This window comes from Aythya ferina (genome assembly GCF_964211825.1).
Source record: "Aythya ferina genome assembly, chromosome: 18".
NCBI lineage: Eukaryota > Metazoa > Chordata > Aves > Anseriformes > Anatidae > Aythya > Aythya ferina.
Genome location: NC_140317.1, coordinates 4,288,165 through 4,314,931, shown reverse-complemented (window position 1 = coordinate 4,314,931; position 26,767 = coordinate 4,288,165). Strand labels below are relative to the sequence as shown.

Sequence of the window (26,767 nt, the reverse complement as noted above, 5' to 3'; positions counted from 1 at the left end):
TACCAGGCATCTCCGCAGCAGCAAATGCTGTGGAGAGGACAAAATATTGGGATGAGCATTCCCAACCAGTAGCACTTGATTAAACTTGATTACAGGAGACCAGTTATCTGGAACAGACTCGATATATGTTTAAAAGCGATCTACTTAAGTCACAGAGGTACTGAAAATACACTCACCTGATCAGGTATAAAGTGAATCTGCATTACAGTATTGTTTTCTTCATGTAAACCCATGAACTCCACCCCAGGAGCACCATATCTGAAGGGTTTGTTGAGGATCTCGAGTATTTAAGATGACCCACGGCTACAATTAATTGATAAGAAGCTTGCTAGCTACCAAGATGAAGAGAGATTAGTATGAAACCATGTTATACTGTTAATGGTCTGGACAGAAAAAAAAAAAAAAAAAAAAACAACAATTCAAGTCACTTGAATCGTATGTGCTTAGGGAAGGTAATGCACACTGCAGGAGAAATTACTTGTTTCATCCTTTGTGCACATGCAGAAGTGTCTGGACTGTCGGCCCCCTCCCGCCCCCCAAAGGGATGTTTAGTGGTTTCCCAGACACTACAATCCTGCTTAACTAATTTGTAACCAAGAGACAGATGGCTACTGCTTGCAAGCGGAGTCCAGCCTCGGAAGGCAAACAGCACCAGCAATGATTAAGCAGGCAGAGCCCCGACTTTTCCTTTCTGGGCTGAGTGAGTGATATACGCCTGCTGCACAGCACGCCCGGCTGGCACTGGGCCACGGGAATCACCTCGGTGCCTTGCGTACACACAGCATTCAGACTGGCCTCTCTGTTTCAGCTAAAAGTCACCACCCTCGGCGTTTAGGTCTTTAATGTCTGGATGGTCACAAACCCAGGAAGCTGGAAGCATTTCTGACTTCAGTTTTAACCTTTGAAATACAATTGCTTTAAAAAAAAAAAAAAATAGGAACCCTGGCCCAAATATTTAAACAACACTGGAATTTACAACATGAAGGATTGCTAAACTTAGGCCAGATCTAGTCTGACCTTCTGTGTAACAAGAGCAGAGTCTTGTCTAATATCAGCATCAAGCTCAGCTTCTGTTTGAGCTATAGGTCAGCTCTTGGCAAGATAAACTCATTCTGAGCAAACCAAAATCACTTTAAACCTAGGCACATTGTTCCAGTGTTCTGTAAACCTTGCTAGCAAATTTATACTTTGTTTAACTTTTAGTGTCTTCACAGTTGCATGTTCTCATGCTGTCAGAGAAACCTAGCCAGAGTTGGTCAAAAGGATACAGTTTGATGGCTCCCGATCGCGTTCCGATGGCCATAAGGTGAAGAAATGGGCTATAGCCCAACGCGCTGGGCTGATGGGGAAATCCATGTTCCACAGTCTAGCAGAGAGAAAGAAAAGCCATGATCAATAGCACATTTCACAAGCATTGTTTTATACAAATTAAAAAAGATTAAAAAATTAAAGTATGACACAGCAGTCTGAAATACAGTACTTAACAGTAGCTTTTCTCTGTTGAAAAGGATTAAAACAGAAGTTAGATTTGCTGCACAATAGCCTCAAGACAAATCTGTTCCAAGAACCCCCTGCCACACAACCAAGATATGCAGAAATATAACAGAAATGAAAAAGCAATATTCTGAAAACAATAACCCAAACAGCTCTTTGTGTTAAGATTATAAATAATTCTGCACAAGCACTGCCTACTCAGTCAACACGATACACTCTATTGCTCCACATCAACTTTATTTCTGCAAGCCACCTGCTCAGCACAATTTCAAAGTCTGATACAATTACTGCTTATTGTAAAGTCAGCTTAATCTGTTAAATTCCACATAAATCTGTCTTCATGACCATCTCCTGTCAACTGAAAGCTATGAAGAAGCATTGAATGAACACGAGCACTCACCAAGAAAACTAAGCAGACTTGGGGGAAGTCAGGAAAACTACTGTAACTGATAGCCATTTTCCAAAGTTAGCTCAAGGAACATCAGACTTTAATGAGAGCAGAAGCCTGCTAGAGCATCTGAGAGAAATTCAAAGCCACTTGGTAATAATAATAAGAAAGACATCAGTAACTATCACAAGGAACAGTATGTCGTTTGGGCTCAGTGACTTCCCTGAAGTACAGTTTATACTGCACCAAGAAGAAGATTTGGAACATGCTGTATGTACCATACAGAGTTGGTGCATTTGCACACTATGGCAAAACGTTCTGCCATCCTTACAGGTTGCAGCCAAGCTATTCATAAAAGAGCTCAGTCAGGCGCCTGGAAATGCTAGCAGACAGCTGTTGTCACTGTTCAGAGGAAGCATATGTGAGTGTTCAAGAATCTATGGCCTCGTAAGGAGGGGTTTGTGTGCCCAAAGATTACCAGGGCTATTTCCCAGAAATTATTCCATTATCCCTACAGTCCCATCTTCTGGAAAAGATGTTCGTCTAATGCAAATTGGGCAGCTGCAGAGAGGAATTTGTTACAAACCAGCCTGAGGACCACCCATACAAAAAATGGGTAAGCAGAGGACCCTCCATCTACACAAGTAGACCCTTGTGCCTCACCCCCATCCTCATTTCCATCATCTCTTTGAGACAGGGCTACCACATCGCTTGGCTTTACGGTTTATTCAACCTAAAAGTAACACCTGGACTTTATTTCCTGCGTAGTGATTTCCCAATTTAATCCTCCGCAGGAGGAATCAAATAAAGCTGCTTTCATTTGTGTGGTCACGCTGTTAGCCTGAGGTGCTCCCTGCTGAAAGGCAGCTACGCAGCATAATGCCCTCTAACTGCTCCTGCTCAAAGGCCCAGGAGGATGCAGCCAGCTCTGGTCTCCCAGACTACTTTGGTTTTGACCATTTGATTGTAATTGGCAAGTTGTAAAAACAGACCTCCTTCCTCTAAATCATCAGTTAACCTAATTGAAGGTCATATTAGGAAGAGATGAGCCATTTCACAACACACAAAATTGGAAAGATTGGAGCATTTCCCATGTTCGGCCTCGCCAACTCGCAAGGCTTGGCAAAGGGGCTGCTACTAAAGGTTAACTGCTCTACATCGTAAATTAGCACTACTGGCTCCAAGAGTTTATTTCCCTTTATGATAGCTTAATCTCCTGCCTTACTAATTTCAATTCCAAGAAGGTAATTTAAGTGTTACATTCGTCCTATTAAAACAAATTTTAAGAAGTCAACCTTTTAAATGTCCCACTCAAAGCTGTTGCTAACCAACCTCTGCCCAGCTTGACACACAAAACTTCCTAGAGGAAGCTGCATGAAATTAGGAACTGTACCTGTGGATTCAGAACTGAAACAGGACAGCTTCCTAACCAAACACTGCCAAAGAATTTCTCTGTGCCATGACAGCCAGAGACAACACAGAAAACTTTTCTGGTTGGCAAAGTTGTTGGAGTATGGTACACAATTCTGGGATGAAATCAAAATAACGTTACCCGAACAACAAATCAGACATTTAATTGGTATACACACCAGTACACACCTTTCTATACTCCCCCAAAGAGAGTGAGAAACTTTTTAGGGAGAGACCAATGTAATTCCACTGTTAGCTTTCCTTTCAACCTGTTCAGTCGCTGTGCTGTCCCATCACCAGCAGCACGAGGTGTCATTTTCAATGAAGCATCGATTAGAAACTGCGTTGAGTCACAGATTTCTTCCAGCCAGGAACATAAGAAGGGTTTAGCTGTAATTCTCATAATAGAAAACGATGACTTATACAATGCCATACTGCATGTTAGGAAGCTGTCAATACCAGCCTTAATATTAGCCTAATTGCAAATCAACACTTCAAAGCCAAGATAGAAACACATTACACAAGTCAGTATAAGCTCTAACTTAAATGAGACCTACAGACTGCTTGACAGAGAACTGCAAAACCATTCAGTCCTACCCATAGGATGGTAATTTTATGCCCAGATTATTCTTTAAAAGAAAATTTGATGTATCCCTCCTCCCGAGCCCATGCACAAATTTGCAAACGCTGCACTACCTCTTACAACCAGGAGTACACTGCTAGTAACAGATGGCCTCTGCAAAAAACAGTCCACATGCAGGAGGAGCAGAAGAAGAGAGGATCAGTACAACCCCAGCCTGTTACACAACTGCTTGTGCAGTAAAATAAACATCCTAATGGTTTCTGATAGCCTCGAATCTTCAACCAAGATGCCCATAAGACAGAATTGAAGATATCTCCCCTCTCCTGTTGTTTGTTTTTAAATCCTACAGCAGGGCAAGAAGGGCACCGGGGTGGCTTTTTTGGCTGTATGACACCACCAGGGCCAGGCATTCCCAGTCACAGTCCTTATTACCCAGAGCTTGCACTTATTTGCATCCAGGACCCAGCTTTTTTCTTTGCTAAATCACATCAAGTCAGCCGTTCGCTGACCTCATTTCCTCCCCTCTCGCACAGCTTTCATCATCAGAGCCTTTCACCTGCTCAGCAGGTAAACCCAGCCAGGGGGAGCAAGGGGGGGAGCAGGCAGGGAGGTTACAATGGAGCCTTTCAGCAGAGCTGAAACGAGAGCCTGGAGTGGCAAAGCGTGCCCTCCTGCTCAAAAGAGCCTTTGTTTGTCTGAGGAAAGGTAGGAGCTTTCATTTTCATTTTCCTCAAACTACAGATTTGTCAGACTCGGTAAAAGCAAGCCCCATGTCAGCAGCATTAACAGAAAAGCTTCGTGTCAGTCATATTTACTGCAGGAGAAACGTGGCCAAACTTAACAGTTGTTCCTAGCCCACACTAAAGCTGTGCAGATGAAATTCAGTGCTCTCTTCCTCCTTTCATTTCTCACCACTTCTCCCGTCAGATTGTTTTATGACAAAGCAGAGACAAACCAACCACAGGCAATACAAACCCTGCACCTTTGTTAAGGAGCCTTTTGAAGAAACAATGCAGCCAGCATGTGTTAAAGCTACTTTGCATAGACACTAATTCAGTATTTAAGGTAAGCTATCCATCATACCATTAGCACAGAGTTAGGAAGACTGAAAAGAGGGGAAAAAACAAAACCATAAATTAAACACAATGATCCCAGTTTGGTAACATTCAGCTGTAAGACAGGCTGGTTCACCTGTGTGTTACCCATCATCTAGTCTGACAGTGCCAGCCTGAACATGTCTGTTCTGCAGGGCTTGCGCTGAGCCAAAGGCATCCAAATACTACTTCCAAAAGCAGGATAAACTTCAAGAAGGAGACTGCCAAGTGCACATACCTTATTCTTCATTCTATCCACTGAGCTAAAAACAGATTCTTCCAACAGGTACACACAAGTAGGGGAAGTTCTTAGTCATACAGAGAAACATATGCAAAGCTAAGTGACTGGCAGAATTTAGGAAGGTGTTTGTTGAAACAAACACAATCCTGGGGAAAATCTGAAGAGCTAGCCCAGTGATCAGTCAGGTCTTTAGAACCATCTGGCCCGCCTCCTATATGGAATAGAGATGTAAGAAGGGAGCAATGAAAAGACTGCAGCTATTGAAACTTGAGGCAATAACCTAAGAAATCCACCCCCAAATTAATCAAACACTTTTTTTTTTTATTTAATTTAAATCCATCACTAGGTCAGGATGGCCAAACACAGTCCACTACATTAATGCCAAACTCATGTGGCATTATGCAGTCATACTGAACTTGTAGAAGCAACAAAATCAGGTGGGCAACCCCTGGTACTTTACAGGTACCAACCTTCCACGGAGTCCCTGGCAGCATCACAGGCAGTCAGACTGAAGAGGTGCAAGTGTCCCGTGCAATTTCTCTGATCAGCAACATCACAGCCCCACAAAGTATTTCCCAAGCAGGTTCTTAAGCAAAATTGTTTCAAAGGCCTCAAATAAATGTTAAAAAACTTGCTCACCAGCACACTGTTTTTACTAGCACATTAAACAAGGACAGTGTTGGCACAGAAAGCACTCTACGATTTTTGTCTCCTTGAAGCCACAGCCTTCAACAGGTCAAAATCAAGACCTGACTTTCCCAGGTTTTCTCAGCCTGCCTAGCTGTGAGTAGCTGCTTGTTGTATCAAAGGGTAGACTTTCAAAGGATCCATTATCTCTAGAAATACTGGAATTGGACACAAGACTTGAAAAAACTTTATGTAAGAAAAAGGTATGATGTAAAAGGTTCTGGGGTAATGTAAAACCATTGGTTCATTCATTTTCCAATTCCTGGTAGAAAAGAACAAGTTAGTTTGGCTTAAAAGTGCAAATGTATTTCTCAAAGCCTTTAATCACCAAGCTGTTAATGAGGGTAAATCACTAGCAAGTGTCCAAAGTAGTCGCCTCCCGAGAAACAGGATGCCACTTTTACCTTCAGGACTGAATCAGATGGAGTCACAAATCCTGATGCCGAGTCCTAATGTTCGGAAGTTTCCCTCTGCTGCAAAAGCTATTTCTTTCAACTCTGTTTTGCATCATCCAAATTAGTCCGTCTCTGGGAGGTAAAACGTAGCCATTCTCATAAGAGAGAGGCTCATTCAAGGAAGAGACATCCCCAAAAGAGCAAAGGCTTTCTTCAAGGAATATATTCTGACCTATCCCCGGGATGTCTTCCAAAGCTGACATTGTATTCAAATAAATGTAAGCAACTCAATATTGATTTTTCATTCACCAACATTTCTGCTGCATCTGCACAAGCATTCCCTCACGGTGGCAAACAGAAAACAGGTCTGAAGCAGTCCTGAGTTCCTTTCGTCTCCCCAGTGGGAGGTGGGTGTGCTAGGAATCGATGCTAGGAATTTTAGTACCAAGTTACCTCAAATCATTCATCTGAAATATCCAAAAGTCCCACTCTAAGTATATAGTTGCACTAGGATTTTAATGAGTCAAGGAGATTATTTCCTAGGCTGACTTCATTTATCCATTATACTTTTCAGCAAAATTCCATGTAAGCTTTGGAAATACAAAACCTACAAATATATTCCTGATACCCAATGAAGGTTTTTGTAAGTAGCCATTAGCCTAACAATGAATTAATATTAAGCATTTACAAAGATGAAAGCACTATGCTCCTGGCCAGGGCTCAAAAGAAAACACACAGAGTGCTGGATAGCTAGCACAACCATTGTTGTTTCCTCTTCACGGAAAGAAGGCAAAAAAACAGATACAGAATCAGACAAAGATAATAGCAAGTTCATTATTAATGGCCATTATGCTGCCTTAAGTGTTCCCACATCTTTACCAGACTTAAATTCACGTTTGAAAACAGGGTACTTATGAACCCCAAGTATAATCATGATCAAAGAACTCTGGCTTCAGTTGCATCACAAACTGTGCCTTATTTGTGTACCTTGAGAAAAATATTTACTTTCACAGTGACCTGCAAAGACTGCCTACAACATGTATAGTCACAGTGCATAGCAGGATGAAGTGCACAACACTCAGAGTATAGAAAGGTGGCACAAAGATCTCTTCTTTCAGCAAGTGCCACTCAACAGCATGACAATATCCTTTTTATAAAAAATGAAAGCAAGGATTGAGAATATGCTCATGGGCTTAAAGAAAACTACTCAGGAACAGAGGGGAAAAAAAATACAGTACTGAAAGCTAGAACAAACCACCTCTCCTAAATTTAACTTTTCCACCCACACTCAAGTAGTTTTTCCTTCCCTGTGCACCATGCAATGGCTCTGGGTAGTTTTGCCTCATACACGCATCCCTTGAAGTTCGAGGATAGCACTGTACCTTGTTAAACTGGAAAAGGTCGCGCTTGAGCCTCTCTCTTACTGGATCATGTCCGGGTCTTAAGAACCTTCTCATTTTCCCCGCTGTGATATCTTGGCACCAAAAATCCTAACAAGAAAAAAAAAAGCACAGCCACATAAACAAAAGCAGCTTGAGAAGAGCAGCAAGCAGAAGGAGGTTATTTGTTTTCATTTAGCAGGTAACACAAATAAGACAGAGCAGGAGGCGACAACACAGCTATAGGGTAACTAACACCTGACACCACCTCATGTCTGGTGGCAGGACGTCCTTACACCTCGCCACTCTCACACCGTGGAGGCACACCAGAACAGGTAATCCGAGGGGATTTTGGAAGACTTTTTACACTCTGCCATTTTGTGATCACTTTAGCTGGCCTTATTCAAAGAGGAAAGCAAAACTGCAGCAGTTGCTTAAACATTTAGACCAACCCCATCGAAAGGCAGGCTCCCAGGCTCGCAGCATTACTGACCAGTATCAGTTTTCACCCCAGGTAACCCTCTGGCTACTGAGCTACGAAGAGAAAGAATTGCATTTTCAGCTCACTCCATGGGTACGGCAGAAAGGGTGCAGTGCTGCCTGCAGGGCAGCTCCATTAATTATTAACCTGCTTCTGTAAAATATCAAGCCTAACTCCCCTGCTCGAGGTGGGGGCAGGGGAAGGAAATCCTGCACCTGCAGTTCAATGTGCAGCGAGAAGCACCAGCCTTTCAGCGTACCTCCCCGCCTCACCTCTCCCAACAGCAGCAGGATCCACGCAGGACAGATTAGGCGGCCTGGCTTGCGATCCAGCAATCGCCCAGGGGGAGTTTTAGGTTGGATGTTAGGAAGAACTTCTTCACCGAAAGGGTTGTTAGACATTGGAACAGGCTGCCCAGGGAAGTGGTGGAGTCACCATCCCTGGAGGTCTTTAAAAGATGTTTAGATGTAGAGCTTAGGGATATGGTTTAGTGGGGACTGTTAGCTGTGAGGTTGGACTCGGTGATCTTGAGGTCTCTTCCAACCTAGAAATTCTGTGATTCTGTACCTGGCCACAGCCTCATACTGTGTGCAGCTCAGGAAATCCTTTCTCCCATCTGACCCCTGCAGCAGTGCTAAGCTCTACCAACCCAAGAGCAAAGGCTTGGATCTCATCCTGACAACTTACCTTGGGAGCAGTGCTCCTGCCTGCCCTCACCACCCTTCACAAGTTTCCAGTGCCCAGGCAGCTCAGCTGTTCGTGAAGCTGTTACTGGACACTCCAGTCCGTTTCTTTAATTCATTGGGCCAGAAGCTAAAGTAATTTAGCAGCTACTCCGCACACAATTAACACATGCATGGTGGGAGCCAGAACTTTTGAGGAGCAGTGAGGAATCAGCAGAGACAGCCCACAGTAAGCCACCAGAAGGTACGTGGACACAAGGCAGGGAGCGGGGCAGAAGGTTTGGTGTCCCAAGGGGAAGAGAGGGACCAGGAGCACCAACGGGACTGTCAAAGCAACAGAGAGCCTTGGGCCCTTGATTCAAACCAAGGAGCTGGACGGGTGCTTGAGGGAACACAGCTCTCACAGCCCCTCTGCACAGGTGTGGGCTGCAGAGCTGGCAAACCAGAAGGTGGCTGCACTCCTACCAGTAACAAGGGGTCTCTGGTTAATAACTCAGCCAGCCATTACTGAGAGCTTGAATTGTTTTTTGACTGGTTTCTAGCAAGGCCTTAAGAGCCATGAAAGAGCAACAAATGAAAAAAATTAGAGTGCTCTGTACCCATATTTTGACAAATCCCTTGAGAAACTCCCCGAGCTAGGAGCTGTACTCCTTATTGCATTGCTTCCCTTTACGCTTCCTGCCCACTCTCCAAAATCTCCAGCCACCTCCTCAGTGCTGCCCAGAGCTCGCCAAGAGGACCGAAAGGCAGTCTAGGTTTGGAGGACCAGGAGATCACATGAGCACCAAGGAACACGCCTGAGTCACCGAGTCCCCACCTAGAAGCATCAGCATCTCCACTCAGCGCTGAGAAAGTGGCTCTGAGGCAGGCAGCTGGCAGCGAACAGTGCCATCGGCTCAAGCTGGGGTGAGGAATACGCACAGAAACACAAATAGCAAGGGATTCCCTAAAAAAGAGGAAGAAGAAAAGGATATCTTGCTTGGAAAACACATCTTTCTATGATGACCTAGGTACCTGAACTGAATTTTTTGAAGATGCATCAGACTACGTGTCTTCTGGAACAAACTTTCACCAGACGTTCCTGAGCGAAAGAGGGACATCTTTACACAAAGCTCTGTTTACTGGAAGCTAGCAAAAGCTACAGAGCAGTGACAAGCCGCTGTGCTATGCAAGGAGAGCATATCACACCCATGTATAACACAGTTTGCCCTTAGCCAGACGAGGCAAGGAAAGTGCCAAAGAGACGCACCCTTTCCCACTGTCAATCAATATCCCGGACCTGTTAAACTGGGCAAACCCACAGAGAAACTCTGCTAATTGTGCTCCTGACTTCAGAGAAGATCTCCTCAACTCCAAAGCATAGACAAGCTTGCAGTTAGCAGCAACGTAGGCAGAGTGGGCTTGATTTGAGAGTCACCACTTTATATTTAACACCCTGCTAAAATGTTTTAGCCCAAAATATTAATTGCATCTAGAAGCATGCTGTTTTAACCTGCTTATGCAAGAGCTCTAACATTCACGCTCCAGCCCACAACAACTTGCTTGACTGGCTAAGGAGCATCGCAGTTCACAGAATGAAACAGTAACTCACTCGGAGGAACGTCATCCTGGCACGCCGACGTGGCCAGTAGGATGAGAGAGGGCGTGCTACAGGAGTCACCTCTCATTGACTTGTATCAGGGCTTCATGCCTGACCAGAGAAATAAGTGCCACGGGATGGAAGGAGATGCAAGGAAACGAGAAGAAAAGCAGTTTTCAAGAAGAGCAAAGGGCTGGGGAGGGACAGCTAAAAGAAGGGCACCCACTGCAGCACCGGCTGCCACGGGAATTGCTAGCAGGAGGTCACAAGGCTCCCATCAAGGAGGAGAACCTTCCCTTTAATACAATAAGCAAGCACTTTTTCCAATTTTGGTCAAAACAGAAAGATTCCACAGGCTGTATAATCTTATCTTCCAGATGCACATTTGCATATTAGCAGACCAGTTTCTCTCCCACACACCTTTGGTGGCTTACATAAAACTCCAGCCCCATGCGCTCCGCAGTTATCTGCCAGTCAGCACTTGCAGCCATACGGCAGCAGCTGTGGCTACCAGTAGCCAGAGAGGAATTCTCCAGTAGCCTCTGAAGCCATGCCAGGTCTGCATGTACCTCATACTCTTATTTTCCAGGGAAACAACTCTTTAGGCTTTCAAAGATCAGCCTTGTACCAGAAACTCTATGCAATGTTCTCTTCTAAGGTGTTACCTCTAAACAGCCTGACCTCAATACAATAGCCCAAGGCTGAGTCAATCCCAATTTTGCTCACATTCGGCACACGGTCACCTGACAGCAAAGCTCGAAGTGTGCTGTACATTGAGCTTCTGTGGCTCTGGTACCAGAACGCTCAGCTAAAGATGATGAGGTACCCTTCTTCACCTCCTTTGATTAGATCCAGCCACAAAATAAATGCTCTTCACTACTCGTACAGAAAGGCAATGAAAGCACAAGTTGCAAGACGATCCTGTTTCCAATCAGACAGAGCAGCTAACATCAAAACCAGATTTCACTCTGGCTTCCTTGCTGAGCTCGGTTCATTTCAGACGTTGAGATTTATGGCAAGTTCTCGTGCCAGGTCTCACACCAGATCCATACCCAAGAGAAGACAAAACGCCTCTTCCTAGGACAGGCAGTAATTGTTGCTCACTGCTCTGTGTTAGCAATCCCATCACTGAGCTCCACGTTTTGCCTTGCCTTCAGTGCTTTTGTGCTTGGCCATGCGTCTTGGTGCGCATGCACAGCTTGCTGAGACGCTCTGGATTTTCTCCATCAACCAGGCTGGGAGGAATTGCCCTTTGTAAAAAAGTTCTGCAATTTCTGCTTATGTCCTCTCATGACAGTGAAAGATCCAGACAGAAGTGTAACAGAACCAATGCTCCAAGTCCCAATCATGCAAGCAAATCCAACCTTACAAGCTGAGGAAGCTCTATTTTTCTTACGTAGACAGTATTAAATATGGATACAGTCCCAAGCTAACCCTGCAACAAAGCCATACCTATACTGAGTTTGTTTTGCTCACACAGGACAGTTGCAAATGACCGTTTGTAAGCTTCCTAGGTATTCAATTTGAACAGGTGTTCAATGGGATAAATTTATCCCAATGGGATAAAGCTTTCTCTGCAAAACGTCATCAAGCATCTTGAGTATTCCTGGATTCCTTCCATGCTTCAGGTCTCCTGGTTTTTGTTTTATCCTTCCTCATCGCCCCTTCCTGCTTACAGACCCTTGAAGGGAAAACTTCTGCCTAAGCACCTGACAATACTTTATCAACCCTGCTAAAATAAGAGTCCTTATCAAAAAGCCTTGTTTGAACTGCAAGCATTCAGTGCTCCTATAACAAACAGTCACCGCCATGGCATCGTCTGAAGCAGGCTTCCTCCCTGCACCCAGGAGCCTGCCCTTGTTCCTGTTACCAACAGTAACAAAACAGAGGCTGGATCGATTTCACAGGAAAAAAACTGTTCCTTAGTACCAGTTCTGCTGGTGCTAACAACAACAAAATAATTATCAAAGCACCATTTAAATACTTGTGTTATCGAGTTCAATGCTTACAGGAACCATCAAACTCTTAAGACGTGACTTTCTGTGAAATAACAAGTTTTAGAACACTTCGATTGAAATCAGTGAAACAATCCCCACCTAATTTTTAATTGGGCTGTCACAGTGAAGCTCATCTCTATAATCTCGCTTGGCTGTAACGTGCTATCACAACAGTTGCTAACGAATAAAGCCCAAGCCAAGAAGAGCTAGAGCAAGGGAAGGAGCCGTTGCAGTAGGCGGAAGGCTTGGAAGGGTGAGATACCATCTCCTGTCCTGGGATAAGGCTTCTCCGGGCTGATGCTCATCAGAGAACCTGCAGGATTCCTGGAGTTCAGCGAGGCCCCGCACACATCTCCCAGGCACCACGCAACTGCTGAGCACCTGCTGGCACCCCAGCACCTGCAGCTTTATAGGAACAGGGGAGCGTTCACATCCAACCTGCACACGTTAGTCAGGCAGTAACAGAGGTAAGCTGAAAGATCTTCCCATAAAAAGGATTTATTTTTAACCTCAACGAGCAACTGAACAGACGGTGTCAACACCAGTGCAGAAAACATCAAATAAAAGACCAGAGCTGGATGCACCAGGAACTCTTGTAAAATAACAGAGAGCCAATCAGAGAAATCAGACAAGTTTCTTTACTTCTGCAGCTTTGTGTTCGGAGTTAGCAGCGACCGCCCACTTGCAATAAATTTACTAATTGTGCGAGCCCCGTGTGTCATGATGACTCCTGCTGTGTTCTCCTTGTCATGGGAGCATGACAGCACAAAGCTGCGAGAGCAGGACCAAGTCTTTGCACTGGACAACGTTACTGTACGTAATGCAGAACTCTTTGTATAGTTCTGCTAAGAAGCGTGATTCAGACGGCAGTGTACACACAAAGCACGGTGAGTCGATAGGGAAAGTCACAAAAGCCTTTTCTTTTTAAAGCAACGCAGCAAGATCCGTCTGGAAGCAACTTTCAGATGAGAATTGGTGCTTCCATGGAATTTCTGCACAGAAATCAAACCTTCAGCCACTGCCAGCCCCTCCTTTGATAAATAATTGTAAATAAAGATCAGGCTACTAGCAGTATCACACACTCTTATTGCCGTGTACTAACTGCATTACTTACACGTTTAAATCCTCTTACTCTAACATCTCTCGAGCCACAGCGTCAGTCAGGAAAATACCCACGCCTCTCCCAAGCGCAAGTCACGGTAATAACTGCCTTACTGTACCAGAAGAGAACTGGAAGCTGTAGGATTCTCTGAAATGATTCAGTTCCCCCAGTAGTTCTCTTCAGGAAGGAATTAAAGCAGATGCAATTTGTGCAAATCCAAATAAAAGATGATGTTCCTCAGCACCACCCTACAAAGACATTTGAGAACTTCTCTCCTTTTTCAATACCATAACCTAACGAGCCCTCCGAGTAGTTACAAGCGGCACTGAGCAGAACTACAAGCAGCTCGCTACTTGCATGGATCATCTTTGCCCCCTCCACGGGCCAGGCTGCCCTTCCAAGGAACGTGGCGGGATGCACGGAGAAGCCTTGGGACGTACCACGGCTTTGCATTCTGCTTGCCAGAAGCACCAGCTTCCAAAATCAAAGGTAAAATCACCAGGCAGCCTGCTTTGGGCATTCAGCTTCACCCGGGACTCGGTAAAGCAAGATATTCCAGTCGGCTGAAGTGCTCTCAGATGACTACAAAGAGCAGCATTCCCCACCACGTAACACGTTACAAGGAACAACTTGTATTATCTCAGCTCTCTCCCCGTCTTATCGTTATCCTCACGTGAGCACACAGCCCTGCACCGCTGCAGAAACACAGAGCCGTGCGCCTGCCTCAGCCGCTCTGCTCCAGTGAGAGCACTGCACACAAACACTCAAACCTTCCTCCAAAGCCAAGGTTAAGCCTCACCTCCAGGAGGCGAGATGTCAGCAACCCCTTTGTTCCAGTGCCACAACTGCAGGCAACCCGAGCCAAGGCTAAACAACTCGCCTCCCCTTCTCGTTTCACCTGCTCACAGCTGGTTAGCAGGAACGAGCCCACTTGCCCAGCAAGCTCTTACATCTTGGGGAAGGAAAAAAGAAGAAGTGATCGTGTATCTAGTAGTGGCAGGAATTGGGAGGAAGATAGAAGCACATCCCAAAGGACACACGGCAAATCTTATTCATGACTTCTGCTCGGAGCCTGCTGGAGCAGGTGGAGCCCTACAAGAGCCGGCTGCGGGCAGGGATCCTTCCCACGGCAGGACGAGGGTCAGGCTGTGGATGTGCTGCTCCGGGACGGTTCCCAAGCAGTCGCAGCTCTCAAGGAGGCAGCCGGGCAGCTTCCCTCCACCGGCCTTGGCCAGCAGCCCCCAGGCAGGGCCCAGCACCCAGGCAGGAGCCCCGGGCCGCGACCCAAGTGGCGCCAAGGGCTGAACCAGGAAGTTTGGGGCGAGCGGCCCCAGGAGCAACCTCCAAGAAAATCCCAGGATGTAAAGCTCCCGTGCAGCACTCCCCAGCTGCGCGCTCCGGCCAGGGCAAACAAACCCGGCTCGAGAAGCAAATAATAAAAAAAAAAAAAAAAAGGAGAAAGAAAAAGCAAACAACAAAACCCCGCAAACCCCGAACCCCAACCCCAGCACCTGAACTTTTAGGGGCGAGCCACGCTCGTTGCATCCCGGGGCGCTCCCCACGGGGGTGGCTGCGGGGAGCTGCAGAGGGGCAGCCAGGAGGGGTCCGGGCACCCCGGGGAGCCCAGGGCTCGGGGAGCGCCTCCCAGCCCCGGGAGCGAACCGGGAGCAAAGCCCCGGGGAACCGCCGGAACCCGGCAGGGGCGGCGGGCACGGCTCGGGGACCCCCCCCCGGGACCTTCCCACGTCCCCGGGGCTCCCCCGGGGCTCCCGTCCCATTCCCGGCGCTCACCTGCGGGGCCTGGAGCCGGGGCCGCCCCGGCCTCGCTCCGCTCCACGATCGCTGCCGCTCGGCTGCGGCCTCCCCGGGGCAGCTCCGGGAGGGGTGCGGCGGGGCGGGGCTCCGCGCGCAAGCCACGCCCCATAGGGGCGGGGCTTCGTATTCAAATCGCCTCCCCGGGCGTGGCTCCGTGTGCAAGTCGCGCCCCGGGGGCGTGGCTCCGTATGTAAATAGAGCTCCGGGGGCGTGGCTTCTCATGCAAATGAGGGCGAGTGGCGGCCTCGCCTCCCTTTCATCCGGCGCGGTCAGGGGTAATTGAGCGCTCGGATCGCTCCCAGCCAATCAGAGAGCGGCCGCGCAGCCACCGCCCTATGGGCGGCCGCGCAGCCGGGCTGGGGGCGGGGCCTGAGGGGCCGGCCCCGCCCTTCGGCAGCTCCGGACCCGGTCCCGGTCCCGGTTCCCCCGCGGGGCTCCGCGCACAGCGGGGTGGGCACGGGGAGCCCCTGCCCGGCCGGGACACGGCCCCTGCCTCCGGCCCCCCGAGGAGCAGGAGCCCAGCGCCAGGCCCAGGGGAGGCTCCAGCCCAGCCCCGAGCCCCGCGAAGGCTCCAGCCCATTGTCACGATGAAGGTTCCTCCTCTCCTCGCTGCAAAAACGGGAGGTGGGAAGCCTCAGCAGAGAGGGGAAGCCTCAGCTGTGAGGAGCAGCACAGCCGTTAGCTCCTCACACTGCCCTGCTGCTGCCAGCCTGCCTCCTATTGCAAGGGAACGGGAGCTGGGCAAGGAATCGTGGTAACGTGTCAGTGCCCCGGCTGGCTGAAGCCTTTGCAATCCCTGCAGAGCTTGGAATTGCCGCGATAAGGGCCAGGTTCCAGCCCAGCTTCCAAAAGGTGAAGTTTTTAAATGAAGATCCTCGCTTCTGTCATCGTCTTGCAACATCCAGTTGATCCACATCGTGGGCCAAAGCGAAGCAGTGGTATCAGTCTGCATCACAATCCCATCCTGGTGGAGGCACTGTCAGATGTTGTGGTGCTGAGCAAGGCAGCCACAGTTTCTCAATCCTCCCTGCAGTAGTTATTAAATTCTAATTGTTTTGTGCTGAATCAGGGAGTCTTTGCCCTAGCGAAACTCACTGGGTGGCTCTTGTAGGGTTCATCGATACAATTCCACCTTGGCATAAACAGATGAGGCTGATTGAGATCACCAGGAGGGAGTTTGACCTAATTCTAGGACAAACACGAGCCCCGTGGGTCAGACTAGAGCTCTGCTGGCTGTGCCTGTTCTTAGAAACTCTCTTCCCACCGCCTTTAATCTGCAAAACAGTCTGGGAGAACGCTGAGGGCACAGACTGGAACTGCCAACAGCACCGGCTTTAAGAGGACTATCAGAGCAAACACACAGCTCCCAGGAGGGAGGGAGAGCGTGGTGGGGAGGAGCTGCCAGCCCCTCAGCTCGCAGAGCCCTGCTGATTTCCTCCACCTGATAACACGGGCATGTGAATGAAACAAGAACAAGCACGGTGCTTACAGCAGCTCACTGCCACCTTGGGCTATGATACTTGTGACCATGCAGGAGGAAGATGGCACGGCGTCGTGTGCTGACGGGAGCTGCCTGGGGACAGAATCAGCCAGGCCCTGAGTCCTGCTGCCTTCCATGGAACAAGGCAGGATGCAAGCACAGACGGAGTTACGCAGCCTCACGGCTCTATGGCCACGAGCAGGCGTTCACCAGATGGTGTTGTTGGGGTCCCAGCAGTCTTCCCAGAGTCCCTGCAAAGTTACTTACATTTTAGGGGAATTAAGAACCAGACTTAGGAGCTTCCACTGTTGGAAAAGGCTTCTTTATTGCTTAACCTTCTTCTCCCCGTCTCCAAAAAGAACTAAAAAATTATCACATAAAATGCATCTAAATCAGTTGCTATTACACTTCTGAAGAACCCAGACACAGAACGCAGCTGTGCTCAGCAAGCTTGCACCCGCTGAGCAGACTTTCTGGCACCTGTCACCGGCACTTTTGCATAGAGGCTAACGCAAATTTGGTACCTGGATACCCTGGCAGAAGGCTCCCATGATAAGGCCCGGAACACAACGATGCCCCTGGCTTGGAACACAACAGCCACAGGGCTGGAAGGCTCATTTTTATCTTCTGTCTTTACTCAGGGATCTCACCTGAGAAACAAAGACGAGGATCCACAGCCAGGAGAGAGGACATGGGGTTAAAACAGGGGGCTGCAGCACCAGGCTGCTGAGATACCACAAACAGTGCACCAACAGCACATAACTTCAATCTGGCGTGATGGCTAAAATACACCTCAGCACAGCTGTAACAGGAGGCTGGGTGCATCTGCCATACTTTGGGGCTTTCTGTGCTCTGACTGATGAAACCCTGTGCAACGCACAGCTTCCTGCTCTCCAGTACCTGGAAACTTTACTCAGGGGGACGAATTTTATGGCTCTTACTTTTTCAGATCAGAATGGGATCTGATAGCTGTTGGTGCGACTGAACGACAGAGGCTCAGGACACCATCACTGATCTGATCAGCTTATTCTGTCCCTGACTGACCTCAGCGACTCCAGCCACAGTGGCTCTTAGCACAGGACAAGGGATTTACGCCGCTGAAGTACTTTCGAATGATCCACAGGTCAGCCAAAGCTGACACAGAAAGACAGATTGGTGGTCCAGAAGATGAGAAAGCTGGAGAACCAGTGCCTTCAGGAACAAGCAGTGTGTACGCCAGTCCACAAAGCCCCAGCTAAGCCACCCGCACTTGTCTGCAGTACATTTTGTTGTCATGCGAGAGCCATCCCCCACGGTGCGAAGCCTGGAGCAGCAAATACAACGGTCAACTACCCAAAGTTCCAGGTGGTTATCACAGGCTCTATTTCCCATAATATTTCATTAATCAAGAAAGCAAACCCTGAGTGAAGCTCTTCCCATTTCAGCAAACATCAGTAACTGCTGTGATTAACATCAACTGGCAGCTTGAATTCCTTCAGCGAGTGGAAGGCAATATCTCCGTATTCCACCAGTGCAAAGACCACCGGGACGTCCCCGCTCTGATACGTAACCTGCTTCAAAGCCCGAAGGGATGGGATCTGCTCCTCAAAGCTGCAGAGGGAAAAAATAGCCTTTGTTTATATATTCTTGCTTTGAGAACAAAGCTGTCCTGGCCAGCGATCACAACAGCTCCTTCTGGTCTTAGGAGCTGGTTGTAAACCTCCCTGCCCCTTTCAATCAAAGCAGGAAGCTGCTGAGCACACTGAGAGCTCCCGAGAGCACGCTGCATGCTGGAAACAGGGAGCTGTCAAATCCTTTGCCAAAAGCAAAGGCAACTGCAAAATTCTCCACACCGTGCTGCTTAGATGCGGCTCACCGGGCTACTGGCCAGCTGCCAATCCAATGCAATCTTAATACCTTGGAAGATCTTTGGTTGCTGGGATCGACACCCAACCTGCTTTTCCCTTCTTTTCAATTCTGCAGTGTTTGCTCATAAATGGAAATATTTATGCAGCAAGAATCATCCTACTTGCCCGTGACACAGACCTTTGTCAAACTGCATTACCTTCCTCTGCCTGCTGTAGCTGCAGCCAGGGAAGGAGGGACGGTTTTAGCACACCAAAGTTAGAAAAGGCAGGGACTGAACTTTGTACCTGTCTACAGAATTTAAGTATCAAATTCTGGAGCCAGCAAGAAAGGGGACACCTATCCTCTGCTCGTATTGATTTTAAAGTTACAAAGATAAAAATGCTAAACCCACAGCCCCGAGCCTGTAGGGAGCTCCGAGGAGGTACATCTCTGCAGAAATCCACAGGGATCTGCACTGGCTGAGGATTCAGCTGCCATACAGGTCCCTCCAAAACTGAGCTCAGTGAAAACTGAGTTTCACGAGTGTTGCATAAATACAGCTGTGGCTTCTTATTCCTGACTCCGGTAATACTCACAGACACGAGTAGCAACCATATGACCAAATAGTGTGGGCTGAGTGCAAGAGCTAGAGGAATTGTGAGCCACAGCCTCCAACAAAAGAGGAAGAAAAAAAAAAAAGAAACATTTCTGGGCAGGACCACCCTAAGGGAGGCACTCTGATGAACTGTAAAGCTCACAAGATCCTGGGTCATTTACAGATCATTAGGATTTACTGTGTGCTTCAAAGCCCCGCATAAGACCCGTGCATACCTCTGAACACACATCCTGACGTACGGTTTCCCAGGGTTTGTCTTCTTAAACTTGGCCACAGCATCGGGTTGGTACACATTGAAGCTTATCTTCAAGCTCTCTGGGTCCTCCTGCAGCCTATAGAAGAGGGAACACATCCACATACTTATGGGATTGAAACATTGTATGGTGCAGATAAATCAGATGAAAGAAGGAACAAAAGCTGTGAAGCCTGGCTAGTTTGGGCCCTGTGAAAGGCTTCGCTCCTCAAGGGACTGACCCTGGGACTGCTACAGTTTCTTTCCAGACCTTCTATGTTCTGTAGCCAGACCAGAGCCAGCCCCTGCCCCACATCTGCCACTCTCCTCTCCCTGCAACCATTTGGAAGAAGCACCACTAAGAGACACAGAAGCAAAGCACTGCTCTGTCCTACAGGGACAGCACACAAACACCACACAGACTCCTTAAGGCAAGAGCAGAACTAAAACTCCCAAGGCCCAGGCTTTACCATCGCTGCAGCAGGGTCAGCAGCACATCCCAGGGATGAGGCAGAGCTGAGCCCCAACCCAGATCTGCAGGACCCCGGAGCAGAGCACTGGATTCTCCGGACATTCTGGACGCCCCCCAACTCCCAAGCTCCTGCCGTGAATCTCACAGACCTCACACGCAGGGACGGTCACAAGACAGCCCCGTTCCCGAAAAGCTACGAGCTGGCTGGCTGGCTACTAACCGGGAGGCTCCATCCAGCATGTGGGAGGGCTGCAGCACGCTGATCTGCTGGAGGATCGCAGCTGGAGGGAGAAAGAACAGGAAAGGATCAGACCAGCTATTTCTCTCCCAGGGCACTCCAAGCACTCCACCACCACCCACGAGCCTTCCTCCTCCGACAATGGCTGGCAGCACCACAGTCACCACTGGCTACTTCAAAGGCCTCAACTTCCTCATCTCCTCCCAGCGCACAGCCCAGAACACCCTGCAACTGCTTTGCAATCTTGCTGGCCCCGATTTCACATGCCTAACAGCCTAGCAGGAGGGATTGCAGTACAGCAGGACATGGGGAACGGATTAGGAGACCTCCTGAGGCCCTGTTTATCCTGGCACTTGAGTGGGCTATAGAAAGAGACGGAAAGGCAGGAGGACAAGCTTTCTTCTCTCCCCCCCATCCGTGGCTGGGCTCCTCTGGGCCTGCTTTGCCCAGGCCTTGTAATGAGGTTTTCCTTCTCAAGGCACTGCCCCTAAACTGACATTTAGCTTCCCCAAGTCGTCTCTTTGGCTGTTGCATAAACAGGGGCAGGGCGTGTGTGTGTCCCCGGCAGGTTCCCACAGCCACTACCTGTGGAAGTCGCTTCCTCTGGCCGCAGAAGCGGGGTGACAGCCTGGTCCCAGAGATGCGGCGGTCGCCTCCAAACCCTCTGCTGGCTCCTCTGCTTCAAAAGGGCTTTGTACTCCTGCCAGCTGGAGCAGCGCCTCACCTCCCTGTCAGCATTGACACTGCTCTTGTACCTGCTTTCCCTCTCCAGCTGCTCCCTCTCCTTCCGTGACAGCTTCTCCTGTTTTAGGTTGATGCGTTTACACCAGGAAGCCGCGTCAACTTCCCTCCCTGGCACATTTTCTGGCAGAAGCCCGCTGTCAGGCGAGGGCAGATGTGTGCACGGCTGATCTGGGGCCACGTTTGGCAAGATGATGGTGGTAAAATCCCAGCGTGGCGCACGGGTGCCAGTGCTGCTTGCCTCGGGGTCTCCAGCCCTGCTCCTGGAGGGGCTCAGGGAGTTCTTTTGTCCTGTGTCAAGAGGAACTGGGCTCGACTGCTCCTCTCCATTGCCAGCATCCAATTCCTTTGGCTGCTCTGACAAGGGCTTTTCATCCAAGGGAAGGCAGCTGGGATCTCCACAGTCATCTCCAGCTTTTTCGGGGGTCCCTTCAGCTTCTGGAAGGTCATCAGACACTTTATGTTTCTTCTCAAGTGACCTAAGGACAGAAGTAGCAGCATAAAAGACAGGGAGGGTTTGTGGTGGGACATAATTCTCTTTAAATCCTGCCTCCCCCAATGGAAGAGAGCAGTCTGGAAGAAAGGAAGAACAGACAGGAAGAAAGCAGTCTGCTGTGCCTGAAGGAAGGGTGGCAGGAGCCCACAGCCAGGCCTGTAAACCCTTGACAAGAACCTCTTGGCTGAAAGGAGGGTCCTGCTTGCAGAAGGAAAAAAAGAAAGCAGGCCAAAACCAAGCAGGGAACGCCAAAGGTAGCGGAGGCGTCTCAGCAGCCCTGCACGAGGCTTGCCTTCAGTGCCCCAGAGAGTCCCAGTCCCAGCAGACACATGTTCAAAACCCACCCGCAGCCTCCACACCCCAGCTACTGACCCAAACACCTCCACGCAACCACGATGGACGTCAGCCAAACTGAGCAGGGTTCAGACACCAGCACATGCTTGGCAGAAACCTGTCTGACAGCACTCTGGTGTGGCACGCAGTCCCTGGCTCCCAGGAAAGATGAGGCAGCTCTGAAAGCAGCAGTTTTATCTCCCAGTTCCTAAAACTTCAGAGCTCCTTAGGCAACAATTTCCTCGGTAAGAGGACTGGAGTTGCAGACCTGTCTCTCTCCTCCTTGTTTCTTAAAGGAGGACGCCACCTACTGGAAAATCCTAATTATAAGATCAAAATTAGTAATTATGTCAGCTGGTCTGCATTTTGGCAACTTCTAGAGGCCATGTGCAAGGACCGGGATCCATCTACGCTCTCTGCTGTGCAGGCCTAGCAAGCTACGTTAAGAGGATGAAAGTGCACGATGGGCACTGTGGAGTCTTGTGCTCCCTCTAAAAAAGGACAAGAGAAGGCATCTGCCACTTTTCTTCTGCACCGACCTCTCTCCCCTTCTATTTTGGCATCTCATCGCTGCAGTTGGGAAGCCTGGTGGCAGCTTGCCCCCATTCGACCCGCAGGAAGTGCAGATGTGCCAAGAGCACGCCGCAAGGAGCTCAGGAAGAGCACTGCAGTGCCTGGGGAGGGCACCCACAGCACGAAGGGCTGAAGAGGCTGTAGCAAAGTGACTGATCCTGAGCCAGCAGGGCCGGGAGAACATGGCAAAAGGCTCTGGGCCACATCCTTACCCAGGGCTGGAACTCCTCCTCCTTTTGCGCTCGTGTTTCCCTGAGCTCTTGCAGTGACTTTCCAGGTTCAGCTGCCTCTCGTAGGGGGACGGGACAGTACTGCAAGGAGACACCACCACAGAGGCTGAGAGCAGGGCAGGGTAGCAAAACTACCCTTCTGCTCAGCCCCCAGAATACAGCAGCAAAAACCTTTTCTTCCAGGCACAGGAAATCCACAAGCAGGACCAAGACAGTCCTCAATTCATGCCCCATTGCATGTCCCCAGTCTCCTCCTCAAGAGGGAGGAGCAAGGAAGGGTAGAGCACCACTTTTAGCCTTTAATTCTCCCAAGAGGTGGAATGCAGGGTCAGAGTCCTCTTCTCTACTGAGCCATGTAGGGGGCACAGGGCTGCTCGGGATCTTCAGAAAGGAGAAAGCAGCGCGGAAAGGAAAAGCTGGTTACCTGGGGTTGAATCTCAGTACAATATAACCCAGTTGCTTCAAGTGGCTGAAAACCTTGGAGCAAAGGAAAGCAAAGAAGGTTAATTTACTTCAGTTCTGCTGCAACTGGGTAAACACCGTGTGGCACGGGAAGAGTAAAAATCCCCCACAGTTAGGACCCAAAGAAAAGGTAGGGAAACAGGAACCAATCATCTGCAAAAAGCCTCAGAATGCCCCCCTTCCCTTCCCTTCCCTTCCCTTCCCTTCTCTGCCTACCCTGCCCTTAGCCCCTGGAAGAGGCCACGTGGCAGCGGCTGGGCTCCCTGCTTTCATCCTCCCAACACACCTGGTAATGGGACAGGCTCATCTCCTCCTGGGTCAGCAGCATCTCATAGGCTTCTTGGATTGACAAGGGCAGATTTCTGTAAAAGAGCTGAACAGAGCCCTGCAGGACAAAAAGTGACATTTAGAGAACCCCAGGGAACAAATCTACGAAAGGTCACAATGGTCTCTTCCCACTGGCCCCGACAGCTGGCCCCAGCACCCTCCTTCACGTCATATCCATGCCTCCCCACAAAAAAGGGAAAAAAAGCCAAGGCACTAGGAACACACCTCTCCAGGAGGACAGGCTGAAGGCGTCTAACTGGTCTTTTGTGGGGATGGATTCTGCACTCAGCAACTGACTGAACGATTTTATTGCTGTCAATTTGTTTATGATCTATTGCTTGTCAAATTGCCAGGGGCAAAACCCCCTGCATTTGCAATTAGGATTTAATGGATATCATTAGATGCCCATAATCTAATTAAGTTTTGCTGAGGGGGAAAAAAAGCTCCCCTTTAGATTGGTGCATCTGTGCCTCTGATAACAGCTGTGGAGAGAAAAAAAAGTGTCTCTACAGTAAAGAAATCCAACCAGCATTTCTGCAAGGAGAGCAGCGCTGAAAGTAACTTGGTCTCACTCCCTTGTGCTACATTTAAATATCTTTGTCGTGTGTACTAGGGAAGAGGTGCCAAGCAGCAACGCCAAGGATCTCAGATCAAATGTAAAGTGTGTACAGCACTGGCTGCTAATATCATCTCTTCCCATGCCAGCAAGCTTCGCAGAGGAGGATGGAAGAGTCCAGAATTTTAATGTGGGAAATTCTTCATTCTAAAAGGATGCAGAGGGCTATATATCACAATGAGGATATGATTTTGTTCGACAAAAAGACACTGCATACCGCCAGCCCTTACACAAGGCTGTTCTGTGCTTACTTCATAAAGGCTTTCTTGATACACAGACAGCAGCTGCCATAGCAGCATTTATTCTGCTGGACATCCAAAGGATAACTTAACGTTTGTACAGACAATCAGAACTGCACAGGACTTTCCTGTTCCACTTGTAGTCGTGGACATTCATGGCTTTTCATGAACACAGGCATTTATACCGGGTACGTGGCCCTAACAAGCTGGATAAAGTTCCCCTAATTCCCATCAGCTTATTAGAGAAGAACAGAGAAACTGTGTTAATGAACTTGTGAACCCTGTTCTTGCAGAAATATGCATGACACCCTAGATAAGGGAGGAAGTCAACTTAGGACAGAGAAGGTACTGACCAGTCCCCGATGTCCTAATTAACAGTACACCAGTTCTGAGGAAAAGGATTTCTGAGTGTCATATCTTTTATTCCAATTAACTCCTGCCAACCACAGATAATGGTTTGATCTGGTTTTCAGAAATTCCCAGAACACCGAGTTTTCCCAGACCAGGGCAGACTTTGGTAAAATAACTGATATATCAGCATCTGTCTTTCACCACCCTCAGAGAAAGAAAGAAAGAAATCTCAGTTGACAACTTTGTGAACGTGCTCCCTATGCTTCTGACAAAAAAGCAGACTTACTGCTTTAGGACCAGAAATTCAGATCACCCAAACACCCTCCTAGTCTCTACCATCATATTTGATGCAGGAGCGGGTTAAAGACAATACCATCTGGATAAATTCACCACTGATCCAACGAACACACACTATCAACAGCACAGAGACTGCCTTAGAGTACAACATGCAAACCCCTGGCCTGGAGACCAGCACCTCCATCAGCAAACAGGCAATTTCACGAGAACTAGATGTTTATCATCTGCTCAAACTGCAGCAGCAATCAACGCGTGCTAACTGACTTCAGTCTAAAGGGGAGTAAATGTTCAGCTTCTAGAGCTCCTTCAGTCACCCAGGAAAAGCCCAAGCATGGGTAGTCTACTTACACACTCCAGCAGGTACAGAGCCTCCTCGGGCAGCAGGCACTGTTTGCCACGCTCTGAGAACCCCATGGTGTGCCAGAACTTCCCCTGGAACAGAAGCACAAATCCGTGATGGGCTTTGTCTGCTCTCTGCTGACAGCCAGTCTCCCTCTCACTTCAAAAAGCAAAATAAGGAGCCTGCAGTTGCCAGCAGGAAACGAAGGTACTGAGTACGCTCTGCAGCAGACTCACCGCAGGGGACTGCAGCTCCACAATGCCCTTTTCTGGCTTCCACTCAGCTTTCACCAGATTCCCCCTGTGAAGGTTAAAGATTAGGGTTCTTTATTATCTGCGTGTTCTACAATCAACCACAATCAACCCCTGGTTTAGCAACGCAACAAGCTCAGGAAGGCGTCAAAAGGCGGCAAAGTTTCAGGTGGCATTTTCACAGGGTAAAGCCCGAGAAAGGCATCGTCCTCTGGATCTGAGGGTACCACGGGGAGGTGTTATCATCACCAAGGAGTTCAGGACGTCTTCAGCCAGCACCACAGGCACCTGTCCACAGGCTGCAGCAGCCTGCTGGAGACACGTAGCCTAGGTGATAACCGCGACAGGACCAGAGGGAACAGCCTCCAGTTGTGCCAGGGGAGGTTCGGGTGGGAGATGAGGAGACATTTCTCCTCAGAAAGAGCAGTCAGACACACAGACGGACACAGACGGACTCACAGGCGCTCCACACGCTCCTCGGCCAGCCACCGCCACTGCTCGTCCCGGCAGAGCCGCAGCCTCTCCGCCTGCTCCTCCGAGCCGTCGGGCGCGGCCTCCTTCGGGCCGCCGCGGTACCGGGGGGCCCCGCTCCGCCCGCGGGCCTCCGGCAGCTCCGCCTCGCTGCGGGGAGAGAGCGGGGGGCGCTGAGGGGGTGCCCCGGGGGGGTCCCTTACCCGCAGCTCCCCCTTCAGGGCCCGGCCCGCCCCGTACCTCAGGCTCCGCGAGCCGCCCGGCTCCATGGGCACCAAGCGGGAAGCGGCGCCCGGCACAGGGGAGGGGAGAGGAGGGGAGCGGGCAGCGGCCCCTGGCGGAGCGGCGGGCACCAGAGCCATGCACTGAAGCCATACACCAAAACCATGCACCAGAGCCATAAACTAAAGCCATAAACTAAAGCCGGGCACTTTACTGTGCGTTGGGCTTTGTGGCACGCCTCGCACGGGAGCTGTGTGGTGGGGCTGTGCACTGAGCCGCGTCCCAAGTTGTGCCCCGAGCGGCACCCCACACGCCACGCACCAGAGCACGCCTTGGGCTCTGCGCTGAAGCAACGCGCTGAAGCCGTGCGCTATGTATGCACTGAGTGTGGACACAGGAGTGTTTTGTGCTCTGTACCAAGTTGTGCACAGAAATTGTGTCACAGAGGCCGTGAGCCCCAGGCCGTGCCCCACGGTCACACTGCAGCACGTGCTGGGGGCCGTGCACCCCGCATCGCCCCCGCCACACAGCTGGGCGCCTCGTGGAGCTGCTCGCCTCTCTCTCCCAATGGGACAGGGCAGAAAACGAGGTGAAAAACTCCTGGGTTGCGTTAAGGTCAGGGAGA

At 49.4% G+C, this 26,767-nt stretch overlaps 2 protein-coding genes across 10 annotated transcripts in view; both read right to left on the bottom strand.

The window, feature by feature from the left end:
* Nucleotides 1-15,400, bottom strand: part of LLGL2 (LLGL scribble cell polarity complex component 2) — a 33,922-nt gene extending 18,522 nt beyond the window's left edge. For all 9 annotated transcript variants that reach the window (XM_084492068.1, XM_084492069.1, XM_084492070.1 and 6 more), the window contains exons 1-4: nt 15,305-15,400; nt 7,675-7,782; nt 1,269-1,366; nt 177-258 (exon numbers count right to left, since the gene is read on the bottom strand). In XM_084492068.1, the coding sequence (XP_084348194.1) occupies nt 177-258; nt 1,269-1,366; nt 7,675-7,749 (255 nt within the window). In that variant the 5' untranslated portion in view covers nt 7,750-7,782; nt 15,305-15,400. The remainder of the gene's footprint in view (nt 1-176; nt 259-1,268; nt 1,367-7,674; nt 7,783-15,304) is intronic.
* Nucleotides 15,401-17,114: 1,714 nt separating this feature from the next.
* Nucleotides 17,115-26,197, bottom strand: TSEN54 (tRNA splicing endonuclease subunit 54). Its single transcript, XM_084492077.1, has 11 exons — nt 26,161-26,197; nt 25,909-26,070; nt 25,435-25,498; nt 25,207-25,290; nt 23,315-23,413; nt 22,991-23,043; nt 22,549-22,647; nt 20,779-21,413; nt 20,176-20,236; nt 19,467-19,583; nt 17,115-18,398 (listed from the first exon to the last, which is right to left on the bottom strand). The coding sequence occupies exons 1-11, from the start codon at nt 26,187-26,189 to the stop codon at nt 18,239-18,241; spliced, it is 1,563 nt and encodes a 520-aa protein (XP_084348203.1). The 5' UTR covers nt 26,190-26,197; the 3' UTR covers nt 17,115-18,238.
* Between the last annotated feature and the right edge of the window lie 570 nt (nt 26,198-26,767).

Coding starts and splice junctions, on each gene's coding strand:
- TSEN54 (XM_084492077.1), bottom strand. CDS start 26,189: ATGGAGCCGGGCGGCTCGCGGAGCCTGAG. Junction 20,237..20,778: donor AGAGGAAGCGACTTCCACAG/GTAGTGGCTGTG, acceptor TTCTCCCTCCAG/CTGCGATCCTCCAGCAGATC. Junction 19,584..20,175: donor ATGCTGGATGGAGCCTCCCG/GTTAGTAGCCAG, acceptor CCTCTTCTATAG/GCTGCAGGAGGACCCAGAGA.